We start from the raw sequence: 13444 nt of genomic DNA, 5'->3' as shown, positions 1-13444 counted from the left end.
CTAAGATGCAGGGTCATTATTTGGAGGGCCCGAATTGCTACATGAACTCAAATATGATGATGAAAAGGAATGCTGACCAGACAAAAAAGAGCCTTTGAAATGAGAGTTTCATTATAAGAAAAACGCAATGTGATGACTCACTGATCAAACATGTAGCATAATTACCTGATGAAATGGGAAAACTCTTCGGAAATCTAGAACCTCGGGTTGAGAAGGACCTTAACTGCATTTTAACCACCTCCAACCTCTGACAGACTGAGTTTAGCGGCAACGCGAGCAGAAGGCACAGGTTGCTTCAAACCAACCTGTGATCCTCTCTTTTTAAGGGTATGTTTTGCATTTGACGGGGACTCCCTTTCTGACCTCACTGCTTCAGGTAGGGATCACAGAGTGGATTACCTGAATTATCATGAAACTCGATCTTAGCGAGAGAGCCACGTTCAGTTTTATTTTTATTTTTATTTTAAATGTATTTTATTGATTTTTTTTTTTTTTTTTTACAGAGAGGAAGGGAGAGGGATAGTTAGAAACATCGATAGGAGAGAAACATTGATCAGCTGCCTCCTGCACATCCCCCACTGGGGATATGCCCGCAACCAAGATACATGCCCTAGACCAGAATCGAACCTGGGACCCTTGAGTCTACAGGCCGACGCTCTATCCACTGAGCCAAACTGGTTAGGACCACGTTCAGTTTTAAAACAAAACACAACATGACGTGGTCCATAAACTAATGCTGTAACTTACAATAGACGGCATCTCGGTGCTGAAATACAGCAGGAACACGTAACAGCCACGATTTCGTGGGTGACTCCTATGCCCGGCATCGCATCAGCACTCTCTGTACAATTAGTCCTCACAAGATTCTCAAGATCCTCACAACAACGGCGCACCTGGGACAGGGCTTCCGAGGAGGCCCCCCGAGAATGCCATCTCTTTCCAGGATGGGCTGGCACCCCTGTCCTCACTGTGGCAGAGCAGGAGGGTTTTGTGCTTACAGATGACGGAGATAGCCAAACATCACAACCCTGGGTCGGAAAATGATGGCGAAGACGCCAAGGGAGGCTCAGTATGTGGCCCCCTTCACTGAGACCAAACATGCAGTGTAATCTGCAGTTCCTTTGGGTAGGACATGGAACTGGATATGTCTTATTGAAGAAAAGCCTTATTTCACATAGACATATATGACTCCTTCCAGTTTACGGCGTTCCAGTCAACCTTTGGTAGTCAGCCATAGCCACCTAATGGAGACCAGACTGTGCAGTAAAAAATAGAGTGAACGATACACCTGCAACGGAGGAGGGGACTCCCTGTGTGACGGCTCCTCGGTGCCCAAGCGGCCCTGCTCCCAGCCTGACGCATGTGGGGCTCTGGTTCTGAGGCCTCTGAACCGGCCAGTCCCTCACTCCCCACGCACTGTGTTCCCGGCAAATGCCGGGCGGGCAGGCCTTCATGAGAAAGGCTGGAGAGCTGATGCACTCACTTTCTGTTTGTTTGTTTGTTTGTTTTTGTTTCTTAAATTTGTATTGATTTTTAGAGAGAGGAAGAGAGTGAGAGAGAAACATGGATGTGAGAGAGAAATATCCATCAGTTGCCTCTCACACACGCCCTAACCGGGGATTGAACCCATAACCTTGGTATGTGCCCTGACGGGAAAGGACCATGCTCCAACCAACCGAGCCACACTGGCCGGGGCTTCGCTCACTCTCCTAATCTCACGTCCTTCCTCTGCTTCCTCACTTCTTTACTGGCTCAGGAGGAATATACAGCAAAATGCAGGCTGAGATGGAATCTGAATGGCCATTCTCCCTTCTCTTCCCAGCAGAACCAGGGCTTAGCGAGCTCCGTAACCTGCCCGAGGACGCGGGCCTGGCTAAGTACTGGCTCACGTCTGAACCTCAGCCTGACTACATTCTACTCAAGTGATGGCCTCGCTGGCATTTTCCAGCTCTCGGCACGGAGGCTGCATTCGGCATCTCAGAGTCACAAACACAAACGTTACGCACCATGAGGCTTTGACGCCCGCCCCGAGTGCATTAATGTCCGTTGAGCAGAGCCAAGTGCGGGGCTAGCCTTAAGGCCCACGTTTCCCGGAGGCCTGGCTGGAAAGACTGTATCGGGACTTGGTGGGCACGTCTGGTTCACTGCTGTGGGCACTGCTACCAAATTTGGCTAAACCAGTATAGGCGAGGTGTACCTAACAGCTGTTTTCACTCTGATATATGGTGGGGAGCACACGGGGCTTGGTTGGAAAGTTGTCAGGAGGACATTCTGAGAAAAGGGAAGTGTGCGGAAGGCCGCCTGCCCTGTCTATCGGAATTCCGACTTAGGGGAGGCAGGGGAGTGTCAAAGGCGGCGCCCCTAATTATTCCCTGACCTTTCCAGACAAGTCTGTGCACGTGCAGACCCCCAGGTGTTTACTGGAATCCCTATGCTTAATCCCGGGATGCCCTTGCCTAGAGGACAATGTAAACACGTGTCCCCCCAAGATTACTCACCCTGCTGATTGCATCTAAGGATAAAAATTCCAGTAACAGGCTCACGAGGCAGGCAATCGAGGCTGCTCTGGCCACTAGAGCCAGGCAAGCCCCTTAGCCCTCCCCCACAGTGACACCACAGTGACACTGTGTCCACGTAATCTGTTCACCAGTCGCTCAGGGGCCGCTGGTCAGCCCTGGCGGATGTATCCTTCGCTGGTAAGACTGAAAACGTTTGTCTCTGCTGAATGGATTACAGGGTGTAAATGAATAGGTGTGGGGTGGGGGGGCGCCTGGCTCTCGATCTGTATCTTTTGTCATCGGTACAGGAGAGCTCAGGCTTTGCTCGTATAGAACCCAAGCTATTTGAGGTTGCTTGAAAAAAATGGGGGGGGGTAGGGGGGAATGCAAAATGAAAGTAGAATGCTTCCTTTTGAAAAATGGTTTCTAAAAAACGACAAGTTATTGAAGGAGAATCTGTAATTGTATGAAATGTTATGCAAATATCATGATATCATGCAGTCCCCACCTCCTTAGACCTGCCTCTAGGCCTGATTCAAGCTTTCATTCTGTGGGGAGGTGGACGGATCCTGCCCTCCGTTTATTAAAGTGCAAGAAGCACGTGACGATTGCCGGGTATACACCGGGAGCACAGCTGTCACACCTGCAGGTGAAGGGCACAGAGTGGCAGGGAGGACGCGAAACTGACCTGCCCCTCAAAGAGGGTGGCCGGCGGGTAAGCAGGGGACACTACTGCAGGTGAAGAAAAACACACTATTCGCCCGGCTGATGGCAGAAGTGTGTGCCCTGGCAAGCCAGCTCGCCCAGAACCAAGCGGGGAAGCTGGGGAGCCCCAGACACTGAGTTTCAGGAAGAAGATGTGGTGGTGGGCAGGGGCTGAACGTGCTGACTGCCTGGAATGGGGTCCAGCTGGACCAGGGTCAGAGAGCCACAGGTGGACAGGCGCAGGTGCCAGGGGAAACAGTGGGCGGAGCCTCGCAGAGACCGCAGGGCAGGCCAACGAAGTGACGAAGCGACGTGGGCAGAAAGGCTAATTCCAGTGCCACCCAGAAACCTGACGGAGGGACCCAAGCCAAGGGGTCGCACAGAAGCATTTGCACATGGAAGAACAGGGCCCAGGGACTGGCAGAGCCACACAGGGCGGCTCTGCGCTGTGCAGGCAGCGAGCGCTGGGCTCCGAGCAGCGAGTCACCAGTGCCCAGGGGCACGTCCCGAAAGACCACGAGGCCCCCCAACGTCAAAATCGGCTCTTCGGCATTTGTAGACTCAAACTAGGTTGTTAGAGGCGTTTTAAGGAAATTGAACTAACAGCAGTACACCAGCCAGGAATCCAACTGGGAAGCAGTGTTGGGGGCGGGGGGGGGAGGTTGTGAAGGTTTTACTCACTTAGTTATTTTAGTTATTAATATGTAAAACACACCTTATTTAAAAAGGCACTGAGCTGGCCTACCAGAGAGGGAGGCTCCTATTAATCAACTCCTTTTTCACTTACGCCGGCTCTTACTCTTAAATGCATAAAGAATACTAAATGTGTCCCGACTTGATACACACGAGCAAAGTTTACAGAAATTTCACATCGGCACTTGTACATTGTCTTCCACTTGGCTCCCGATTCTGAAGTATTTCAACTATTTCCATTTTAAAATAGCGAGCAAGCCCGCAGGAAGGCTCCGCGATGTGTTATATAAACTGTGGGGAAGCAAAAGAGCAGCAGCTAAGTAGCGACGACGCAGAGAGTGTGGCCGTTCTGAACATAAAACTAGTTCTTTCATGTTTATCTTGCTGGCGACGAGCATGGGAATCACCAAAACATTTACTTTCTGCACTGTGTCCGCAGACAGCTGTCAGTGTGCTGCTGCGCTAGCACTCAGCAAAGGCGGGCGTCAGGCCGACACCAGACTTCCTCCTTCTGTTTGCCTGGTAAGAAGAGGCCATTAATAACAGTTATGATCAGGCAGCTCTGTCCTCACTCAGCCCGGACCGGAGGCACAATGGCCCGCACATCAGACCTGACCGCTGCCGTGCAGGTCTTTAAACCCTGTACGTGAGCCTTGGTAACTCCCTCCACACAATAGGACTTCCTATTGTAAACATCTGTTTCTTCACACGAACCATGCTGAGCAGGTTAAAAGTAAGTTTCTCTTTCCCTATCAGCTTGCAAAAGGAATAATCAATCAAAAAGGCAGGCTGAGGGTTCCAATCTCCATCTAAACGTTCCCCGGGATTTGAAAGTTCAATACCAGAGAAGGTAACGATTAAACCCTGGAGAACACCTTATAGCGTTTCTTCTTCCAAGAGTAGATGGTATCTGCTGAAGGTGTCCCATGAACTTGGGAAAAAAGACAAAGTCAGGAAAATGCTTTGCAATGTGTCACTATCCCTTCCAACCCTCAGCCTGTACGTGATCGGCGCCCTAACCAGTGCACTATTGCTCTTGTCATTAGAGAGTCCTCTGGGGACACGTGGAGCACAAATGACGTTCGGACCAACGTTCTGAGACAGCCCATTAGGAAACACCACACTCCTTGCTCTCTTGCCATCCACTGGACATCCTGTCAAGGAATCTTAGTCATCCGAGCTGCTGACGAGGAAACTGGGAAGCAGGTCTGCGCAGAGAGCAGGAAGGGCCGGGGGGAGTCACACAGAGGATGGGATGTTTTGTGTCCTGAGGGGTGCTAGGTGCCTCGAACACTGCCTGAAACATAGCAGAACTGAATAACTATTCACTGAATGAATAAATGACTGAGGTAGGTATCCTTTTTCAGCATGGGCTTCTGGACCGCATCATGGGAGGTGCTGTGGATAATATCACAATTATAGACTGTCTCAGACTCCAACCAGTAACACACCCTCACCGGGTAAGGAGAGACAGTGTCTTTGTAGAACCTCTGAGGACAGAGAGTCAGGAGACACAGGTGTTCATCCTGCCCAGAGAACTCAAATACTCGGAAATACGCTCTGTCCCCAACCTGGAAAGTTAGACAGCAACTCATTTCAGAGTTGCCCGGTCAGGTACTCTGATAGGATGTTATTTGGGGGCAAAACTTCTCCTTCATCACGGAAGATGGTAGGGATAATAGCATATTATCAAGTCCACCATGAAAATGAGGTTAAGAGTTCTTTTTAGAGACACCGAAGAGAACATTCAATGTTTTTCTTAAAGTGAGAGAGAGGATCCCTACCGAACACACCTGGCACAGAGAACTTGCAGCACCTTTACGAAAATCACGTCCAACAGTCTGCAATACCAACAGTTATTTGCCCCCAAAATAGTACTAAGTGGCAAAAATGGAGAAGTATTACTAAAGAGACAAGTCGAAGAAACAACGGTGTACTGTGTTCCAAAGGAGACGGTATTTTAAAAAAATACTGATACTATAGTGCAAAGAACATTACTGTCATTAGCAACAACAAGTTCTAAATATTTTTGCTTTGTGAACCTAATGTCGTTAAGAAGATATTCCAGAACGGACTACGGCATTTAGCCTGCCTTGTGACACATGCCGCCTAAATAAAATACAATAAACCAGGATGTGGTGCTTTCTGAGTGAGCACTTTCCGCTGTCTCTCAGTACTTCTGGGGACATCTGACCTTGAGCGGAGACTACGCTGAAAACGATGTCCACATGTCTAAGGCTCCCCCTCCCACATGCACTCTGCCATCCACCCTCAACCAAACTGTCTAAATTACATTCAGATTTCTGTGGTACCATAATAACTTCAATATGGGCTACATTTTCAACGTCCTGGTCAGACTCCTTTCTTCCCGCCGCACCCTCCTTCCAAGTTATTTCAGGCTTGCATATTTCATTTTCACATCTCAGCGGGATACCCATCACATAACATTTATTTGTGAGGTCTAGAGGCATAATGTGGGGGATTGTGAACTAGCATGTCGAAACCGCATACTGCAGGCGTACGTCTTCGAGAATGAAAAAGGATTCCTTTTTACTCAAGATATATAAGCTGTCTCCACAGTGCAAGTCCAACGTGAATACCACAACCTAATTAAAGATGAAGAGCATAACAAGCAGTATTAAAACGTCTGTTTTGATTCATTCTTCTCCAAGTTATGTTTTTATCGAATGTCCTGTCTCATTAATGACTTCAATAGACATAATGAGTGTACACACCTTCTAATCTCACCAAATTCAGGAGAGAGCTGGAAGAATTTGCCCATGCATTTCAGGAGGCAGGACCGCAGAGAATACAGGGCAGGCAGGTGGAAGGGGCTGTGAGAGGATGCTAAGTCCACCGCCTGCCTCCAGGGATGAATGTTCTTACAGACTCCCAGCAAAACGAGACTGTTTTTAAAGATCTCAATCCCACACGCTCTTGGGATGCAATTCCTACATTTGCGAACATTTGTTTCTAGGAAGCTCTTTCTTTGGGTCTAACCCTGCTTTAGGAGCCTGTGAGCTGTGGAGTCACATGGGGTGCCCTGCTCAGAAGGGCCCGCACTTGCTTTAATGCTTGCTGTTGCCATCTTGAAATTCTTAATAATTTTATCTTTGAACTTGGGTTGTAAGTGAGGTTGATGGGACAATGAAGCATGCGTGAGAAGGGAAGACACACCTACAATGCGGGCACCCTCCTCCTCTCTGCCCTATTCACATGCGGCCCCGTGAGCTCAGCATTCTCATGTCCCACGATGAACAGAGACTCAAGTTCGGGGAGGGCACGATGCATCTGGACTGATGGAGCAGAGGTCCTGACAGCCTGGAAGGCTTTTCATTTGAACCACAGCTTGTGCGGTTCTCTTTAATGTTTTTATTGATTTTTTAGACAGAGAGGAAGGGAGTTGAGCATCGACCTATGAACCAAGAGTCACAGGTTCGATTCTCGGTCAGGGCACATGCCCTGGTTGCAGGCTCAATCCCCAGTGGGAGGTGTGCAGGAGGCAGCCGATCGATGTTTCTCTCTCATCATTGATGTTTCTGTCTCTCCCTCCCTCTCCCTTACTCTCTGAAATTATTTTTAAAATATATTTCTTTGTAATAAAAGCATGCAAAAAGTTCCCCCAAAATGGCAGCTGGTGGTAGTAGATACCTCCACAATTTAAGGGATCTGAGAAGTTTTTATTTAAATGATCCTCTACCACCTGGTGGGGCAGCTCACTGGTTGAGCCTCAACCTATGAACCAGGAGGTCACGGTTTGATTCCTGGTCAGGGCACATTCCTGGGTTGCAGGCTCACTCCCCAATAGGGGGCATTTCTATCTATCTCTCTCCCTTTCTCTTCCTCTCTGAAATTACTTTTTAAATATGTTTTAAAAAATAAAAATAAATTATCCTCTACCCCAAACTCCCAATACAAATCCCCATATCCCCCCTTTTCATCCTAAACTGTCCATTCAAAGGATTAAGGGTAAAAGAGTTTACAAAGGGTGCATAAAGAACTATATAAATGCAATGAAATGTTCCTGTCATTTTGCACAGCTATCTCAGCTGCCTCGAACTCTTGAAGTGACGCTAAATGTAAGAACGAGGAGCAAATTAAAATGGCTGAGCCATTTAGGTGAGCCAATCTGAAGGTTCGCTGCATCACCCAGGCAGTCAAACGACTGTTTCCCGGGCTTCTCGGTGCTTGCAGAGCACAAAGAAAATTGATTGCCCTGGCCGGTGTGGCTCCGTTGGCTGGGGGTTGGCCCATGCACTGAGAGGTTACCAGTTCGATGCCCGGTCAGAGCACATGCCTGAGGGTTGCAGGCTCGCTCCCCAGAAGGGAGAGTGCAGGAGGCAGCAGATCAATGATTCTCTCTTTCCCTCTCCATCCCCCTCTCTCTCTAAAAGTCAATAAAAATAATTTTTAAAAAATAGACTGGATACCACATAAAAATGGACTATATACCTATTTTTAAAATAGCTCTACGGGGGGGGGGGGGCGGGGAAGGCTTTTATTTGACATTTTTATAATGATTTAAAGAAAAGGAAAACAGGCCTTATCTGGTTTGGCTCAGTGGATAGAGCATCAGCTCGCGGACTGAGGGTCCCAGGTTCGATCCCCAGTCAGGGCACATGCCTGGGTTGTGGGCAATCCCCAGTAGGGGGTGTGCAGGAGGCAGCCAATCAATGATTCTCTCTCATCATTGATGTTGCTATCTCTCTCTCTCCTCCCCTCCTTTAAAAATATATATTAAAAAAAAAAAAAAGAAAAAAGAAAAGGAAAACAGGATTTGGGTTAAACACACACACACACACACACACACAACCCAGGCCATCATCTGATACCTTAAAAAACATGATAGCCCTGTGACAGCTTCCTGCAGCCACCAGCTTTTCCGTCACAGTGGCTGTCACAGTGGCTGTCACGGCGGCAGACGTGCGGGCCTTACCAGTTCCTGAGTGTCGTGCTGCAGAGGCAGGAACGCCGCCTCCAGGATAGCCACCTGGTCGGCGCTGAGCTTCTGCCACAGCCCGACCAGCAGCAGCAGCAGGTGCGTGGCGCTGCGCAGCCTGCTGAAGGCCTGGAACACACTGGCTTGGTTTTCCTCCACGGCGTCTGCGAGCGCCATCACCTGCAGGAAGGACGAACTTGGTTAGGGCCCATCTCACACGCCCTGGGCCCTCCACAGAGGGCATGTGGCACACCCCGTTTTTCCTCAAACAACCTGAAGGCTTTGTCTCCCCAAACACAAGTGACGCTGAGGATAAGGGAGCCACCATTCATCTGTTCTTTCCCTTCTTTAAAACAAATGCCCAAAGCACCAGGCATCCTCAACTACGGCCCGCGGGCCACATGCGGCCCACCGAGGACATTTATCCAGCCCGCCGGGTGCCGCTGCCTGTCCTGCTTAGCAGCCGACTCGTCCCTGGCCCGCAGTGCACATAGGAATTTGTTCATAGTTTTTTTTTTTTAAAACTATAGTCCGGCCCTCCAACGGTCTGAGGGACAGTGAACTGGCCCCCTGTTTATTTTTTTTATTTATTTTATTGATTTTTTACAGAGAGGAAGGGAGAGGAATAGAGAGTTAGAAACATCGATGAGAGAGAAACATTGATCAGCTGCCTCCTGCATACCTCCCACTGGGGATGTGCCCGCAACCAAGGTACGTGCCCTTGACCGGAATCAAACCTGGGACCTTTCAGTCCGCAGGCCGACGCTCTATCCACTGAGCCAAACCGGTTTCGGCTGGCCCCCTATTTAAAAAGTTTGAAGACCGCTGGCAGAGGACCGGACTATAGTTTAAAAAAAAAACTATGAACAAATTCCTATGGGCACTGTGGGCCCGGGACGAGTCGGCTGCTAAGCAGGACAGGCAGCGGCACCCGGCGGGCCGGATAAATGTCCTCGGTGGGCCGCATGTGGCCCGCGAGCCGTAGTTTGAGGACCCCTGCAAGGAATCCCAAATCCATATTGTGAAGGTACAAATACCCATGACATCAGCTTAACAGGGGCCTTGTTCAGGACCTTCCACAATATGCTAATAAACTAACCTCTAGTACAGTGTTTACTGTCTCTAACACTAGTTAGCCACAGAGATGGGTTGACTTAAAAAATTCTTATCAAAATGACTGCATTTGCCTTACAATTTAAAATAATAACTTCATTACACCCCGTTCAGAAAATAGCTATCTTCCTCTGATTCTTCTCCTTCATCTGTGTCATAGTTGGAATATCCATGTTTGTTATAGCCAAAAGATAGACAGCGTTCAAGCGTTTAGCCAACTGAGTAATATGTCATTTTGAACACAAATGTCAGGCACCAGCCCACAGGGACCTGAAAGAAAAGAAAATGTTCGGGGTGTGTTAGCTTTACAAGGCCAAATCTACGTAGCATAGAATTGGCAGGAGTGAGTAGAATTGGCTTTTTTTCTTTTCTTTTCATCCTGTTGAATAATCTGTGGGAAAAAAGAACTAAAGCAACAATTGGATGGAACATCCAAGACTGCCCATTGGTGTTTTATGTTATTTTAATGTCTTGGTGAATTCTGTGCTCATTAAAGGTAATGAACGGACTGGCGCAAAGGCGCAGGGCGTCGGACAACCCCCAGGATGGGAACAGCAACGTCAGAGCAGCGAGCGCCTCCCTGCAAGTCCCAGCAGCGTGAGGCCCGGGACTCAGCGGAGTTTCCGAGGTCTCGTGCAGACGATCCGTTCAGTGAGATTTCATGGGCTATTGACACTGGCCCAAGGCGCGTGTTAAAAAATCATCATTCAAACAAGTAGGCTCTACAGCTGTGTGGTCTCCCAAATTCCACGGAGGGAGAGGCACTGCAGGGGGACAGGCCTCGGGGTGTCTGGGGGACACTGGGACAGAGACGTAGGTCAGGGAAAGACAAAGCGGCTGAAGGTCCTGGCCTGACAATGCCAGGTGGGCGGGGACGCTTCGCCCCTTGGCTCGGGGCATTCAGCTCCCCAGGGAGCCCTGGGAGCTTGGGTCAAGGTCAGCTGCACGGTCAAGCGCATTGCTCACTGTGCGCCTACCACTGTGCTGCCTTTCATCGTGCTCAAAAGAAGCGCAAGGTTTCTTACAACCCACGAGGATCTTACAATGTGTTGGACAGAAAACACACACACACATCCCATTAGTGGAAGAAACGTTACTGTAATAATGTCCTAATTGTGCAGGACACAAAGTAAGTGTGAAAGGGCTTGCCAAAGGGACAAATTACTCCGGCCACAGTTAATGTCCCCGGGGCCTTTCACTTGGAGGAGGCCTGGAATGCATCCCTTCCCCCCGACTTCAAGCGGTCCCTCCAAGAGACAGGAGGAGGCCACTGTCCTTAACCCAAAACACCTGGACTCGTCTGCCCCCGCCCCGTGATTACAACGGACTCCTGCTAAAGCCCGACTTTATATTGTCTCCTTCCTAGGACCGTTACCAACTAAGCCTCACTGTGGGGACCATGATACTGAGGCACAGATGCTTCTGGTGGGTAAGGCCAAAGCATGCAAAGATCAAGGACATACACACCTCCCGGGAGCCAGGTAGGTGCAAAAATCCGCAGGAAGCACTATAGGGAATTCAGCGGCGACAGATCGCACCTCTACCTTCAAAGAGTTTATAACGAAGAAAGGAAAATAGGTCAAGGAGGTCAGTGCTGACCATGTAGGGAAGACCCGATAGACCAGCCTTGGGCAAACTACGGCCCGTGGGCCGGATCCGGCTGTTCTATCCGGTTCTCTTGCTCTCCCCTCCGCTCCTTTACTTTGAATTTATATTAGTTCACACAAACACTCCATCCGTGCTTTTGTTCCGGCCCTCCGGTTCAGTTTAAGAACCCATTGTGGCCCTCGAGTCAAAAAGTTTGCCCACCCCTGCCCTAAGAGGAACACCTTTAACATCAGGCCTGTTGTGAATAACAACGCGTCCAGTGAACTGAGCAGACTGCCCGCCAGCACCCCCTGTGCCTTCGCAGCACACCTGCCCTGGGCTTAGTGGGCGTGATCTCTACAAATGACGCCTCGCAGGTGTAAGGAACGTGCCCAGTGCTGGTCAGAGGGCTCCACGCCTGCTTCAGTGCCCTGCCGTCTCCCTCTTGAAATTCTTAATTAATTCTGCTTTTGCATTTGTGCTTTGTGATGCCGGGGGAGGGGGGTGTAAGATAATAGAGCACACGCGTGAGCAGAGGAGATGTGCTCGTGAACACCTAGAATTACGTGTTTGTAGATTTGCATTTAAAACTGGCATCGCGTAACAGCGATTAATGATCAAATTCACACTAACGATTTAAAATGTTAATTTTTCCTTCCTTAGAATGCCATTAGCGAGAAAATAGAAGATAGCATCCGAAGGTGTGGAAGTGAGACCACTGAACACAGGAGAAAGCTCCTATTTTAGTAGCTGTCTGACCGGCCCTTTCTCCTGCCTTTTAACAAGGGCCCTGCATGTTCATTTTGCACTGGGGACTGCTCACTCGGTGGCCAGCTTGCCCACACCTAGGAAACAGGAGGCCAGGATGCGGGCTGTGAGTCTCTCCCGCCAAAGCCTGGATGAGCCCTGAAGTCCCCCCAGGTTCAGAGAAGGGCCTCGCAGGTGCTGGGAGGGGGGGCCTGTGAGAGGAGAGGTGGGGGAGGAAGCAGCCGGCTCCACCCGGCTCAGGGGAGAAAACCAATTGTTCCATTTTTGGAAATTTTGTGTGCCAGCTGTTAAACTGGGCCATTACGAAAAATTAAATTACATGAACTTAAAATTGAATACATTACATTAAAACAAAGGTAATAAATACTCAAAATTACTTCCTAATTATTCTACTAATGTCTAGGTCCCTGGGGTTATTTATGCTTATTGCCCCTGCAGGTTGGAAACAGAAATGGTTATTTCCCATTTCTTCCCAAGTCCACATTCTGTGACTTCTCGCGGATCCCTGGAAATCAGTCACAGTGGAAGTATGGACAACATGGAAGTCAATAAATGCTACAAAAGACCCCAGCCTTCCCACCGCCTCTCCTCCCCCAGGGAACCAGTTGTTCAATATTTACCAGCACACCACTTGGAAGAGGTGCCTGAAATGTGTCCTCAAGAAGAGATACTGGCCTGGCCGGGGTGGCTCAGTGGTTGAGTGTCTACCTATGAACCAGGAGGTCATGGTTCCATTCCCGGTCAAGGCACATGCCTAGGTTGGGGGGTGATCCCCAGTAGGGGGTGTGCAGGAGGCAGCAAATCTCTCATCAATGTTTTTATCACTCTATCCCTCTCCCTTCCTCTCTTTTTAAAATCAATAAAAACATATTTTTTTAAAGAACAGATATTGGATATGGGGGCTTTCACCGTGAAGTAAACACCTTGACCAAATGCATTAATGTAGAAAAGTGGAGGCTGCTTATTCAGAGAACAAATATTCCATTGTGGGGAGAGCATTTGATGAGATAAAAAAAAAAAAAGGCAACGTGGGCAACTGTTGTCGAAGAACCACAATGTCAAGAAGAAGAACATGCGCCTAGCGCTGTAGGTACTGGGGAGCAGGGAGTATTCTGAGTGAGGGCATTACCAGGTGGAGGTG

At 49.1% G+C, this 13444-nt stretch overlaps 1 protein-coding gene across 2 annotated transcripts in view; it reads right to left on the bottom strand.

The window, feature by feature from the left end:
• The window catches only part of BBS9 (Bardet-Biedl syndrome 9), a 337699-nt gene that overhangs the window by 49804 nt on the left and 274451 nt on the right, over nucleotides 1–13444 (bottom strand). For both annotated transcript variants that reach the window (XM_080663780.1, XM_080663781.1), the window contains exon 20: nucleotides 8833–9015. In XM_080663780.1, coding sequence (XP_080519906.1) covers nucleotides 8833–9015 — 183 coding nt within the window. The remainder of the gene's footprint in view (nucleotides 1–8832; nucleotides 9016–13444) is intronic.

This window comes from Plecotus auritus (genome assembly GCF_963455305.1).
Source record: "Plecotus auritus genome assembly, chromosome: 4".
NCBI lineage: Eukaryota > Metazoa > Chordata > Mammalia > Chiroptera > Vespertilionidae > Plecotus > Plecotus auritus.
The sequence above is the reverse complement of the archived record's forward strand: the minus strand, read 5'-3'. Positions and strand labels throughout refer to the sequence as shown.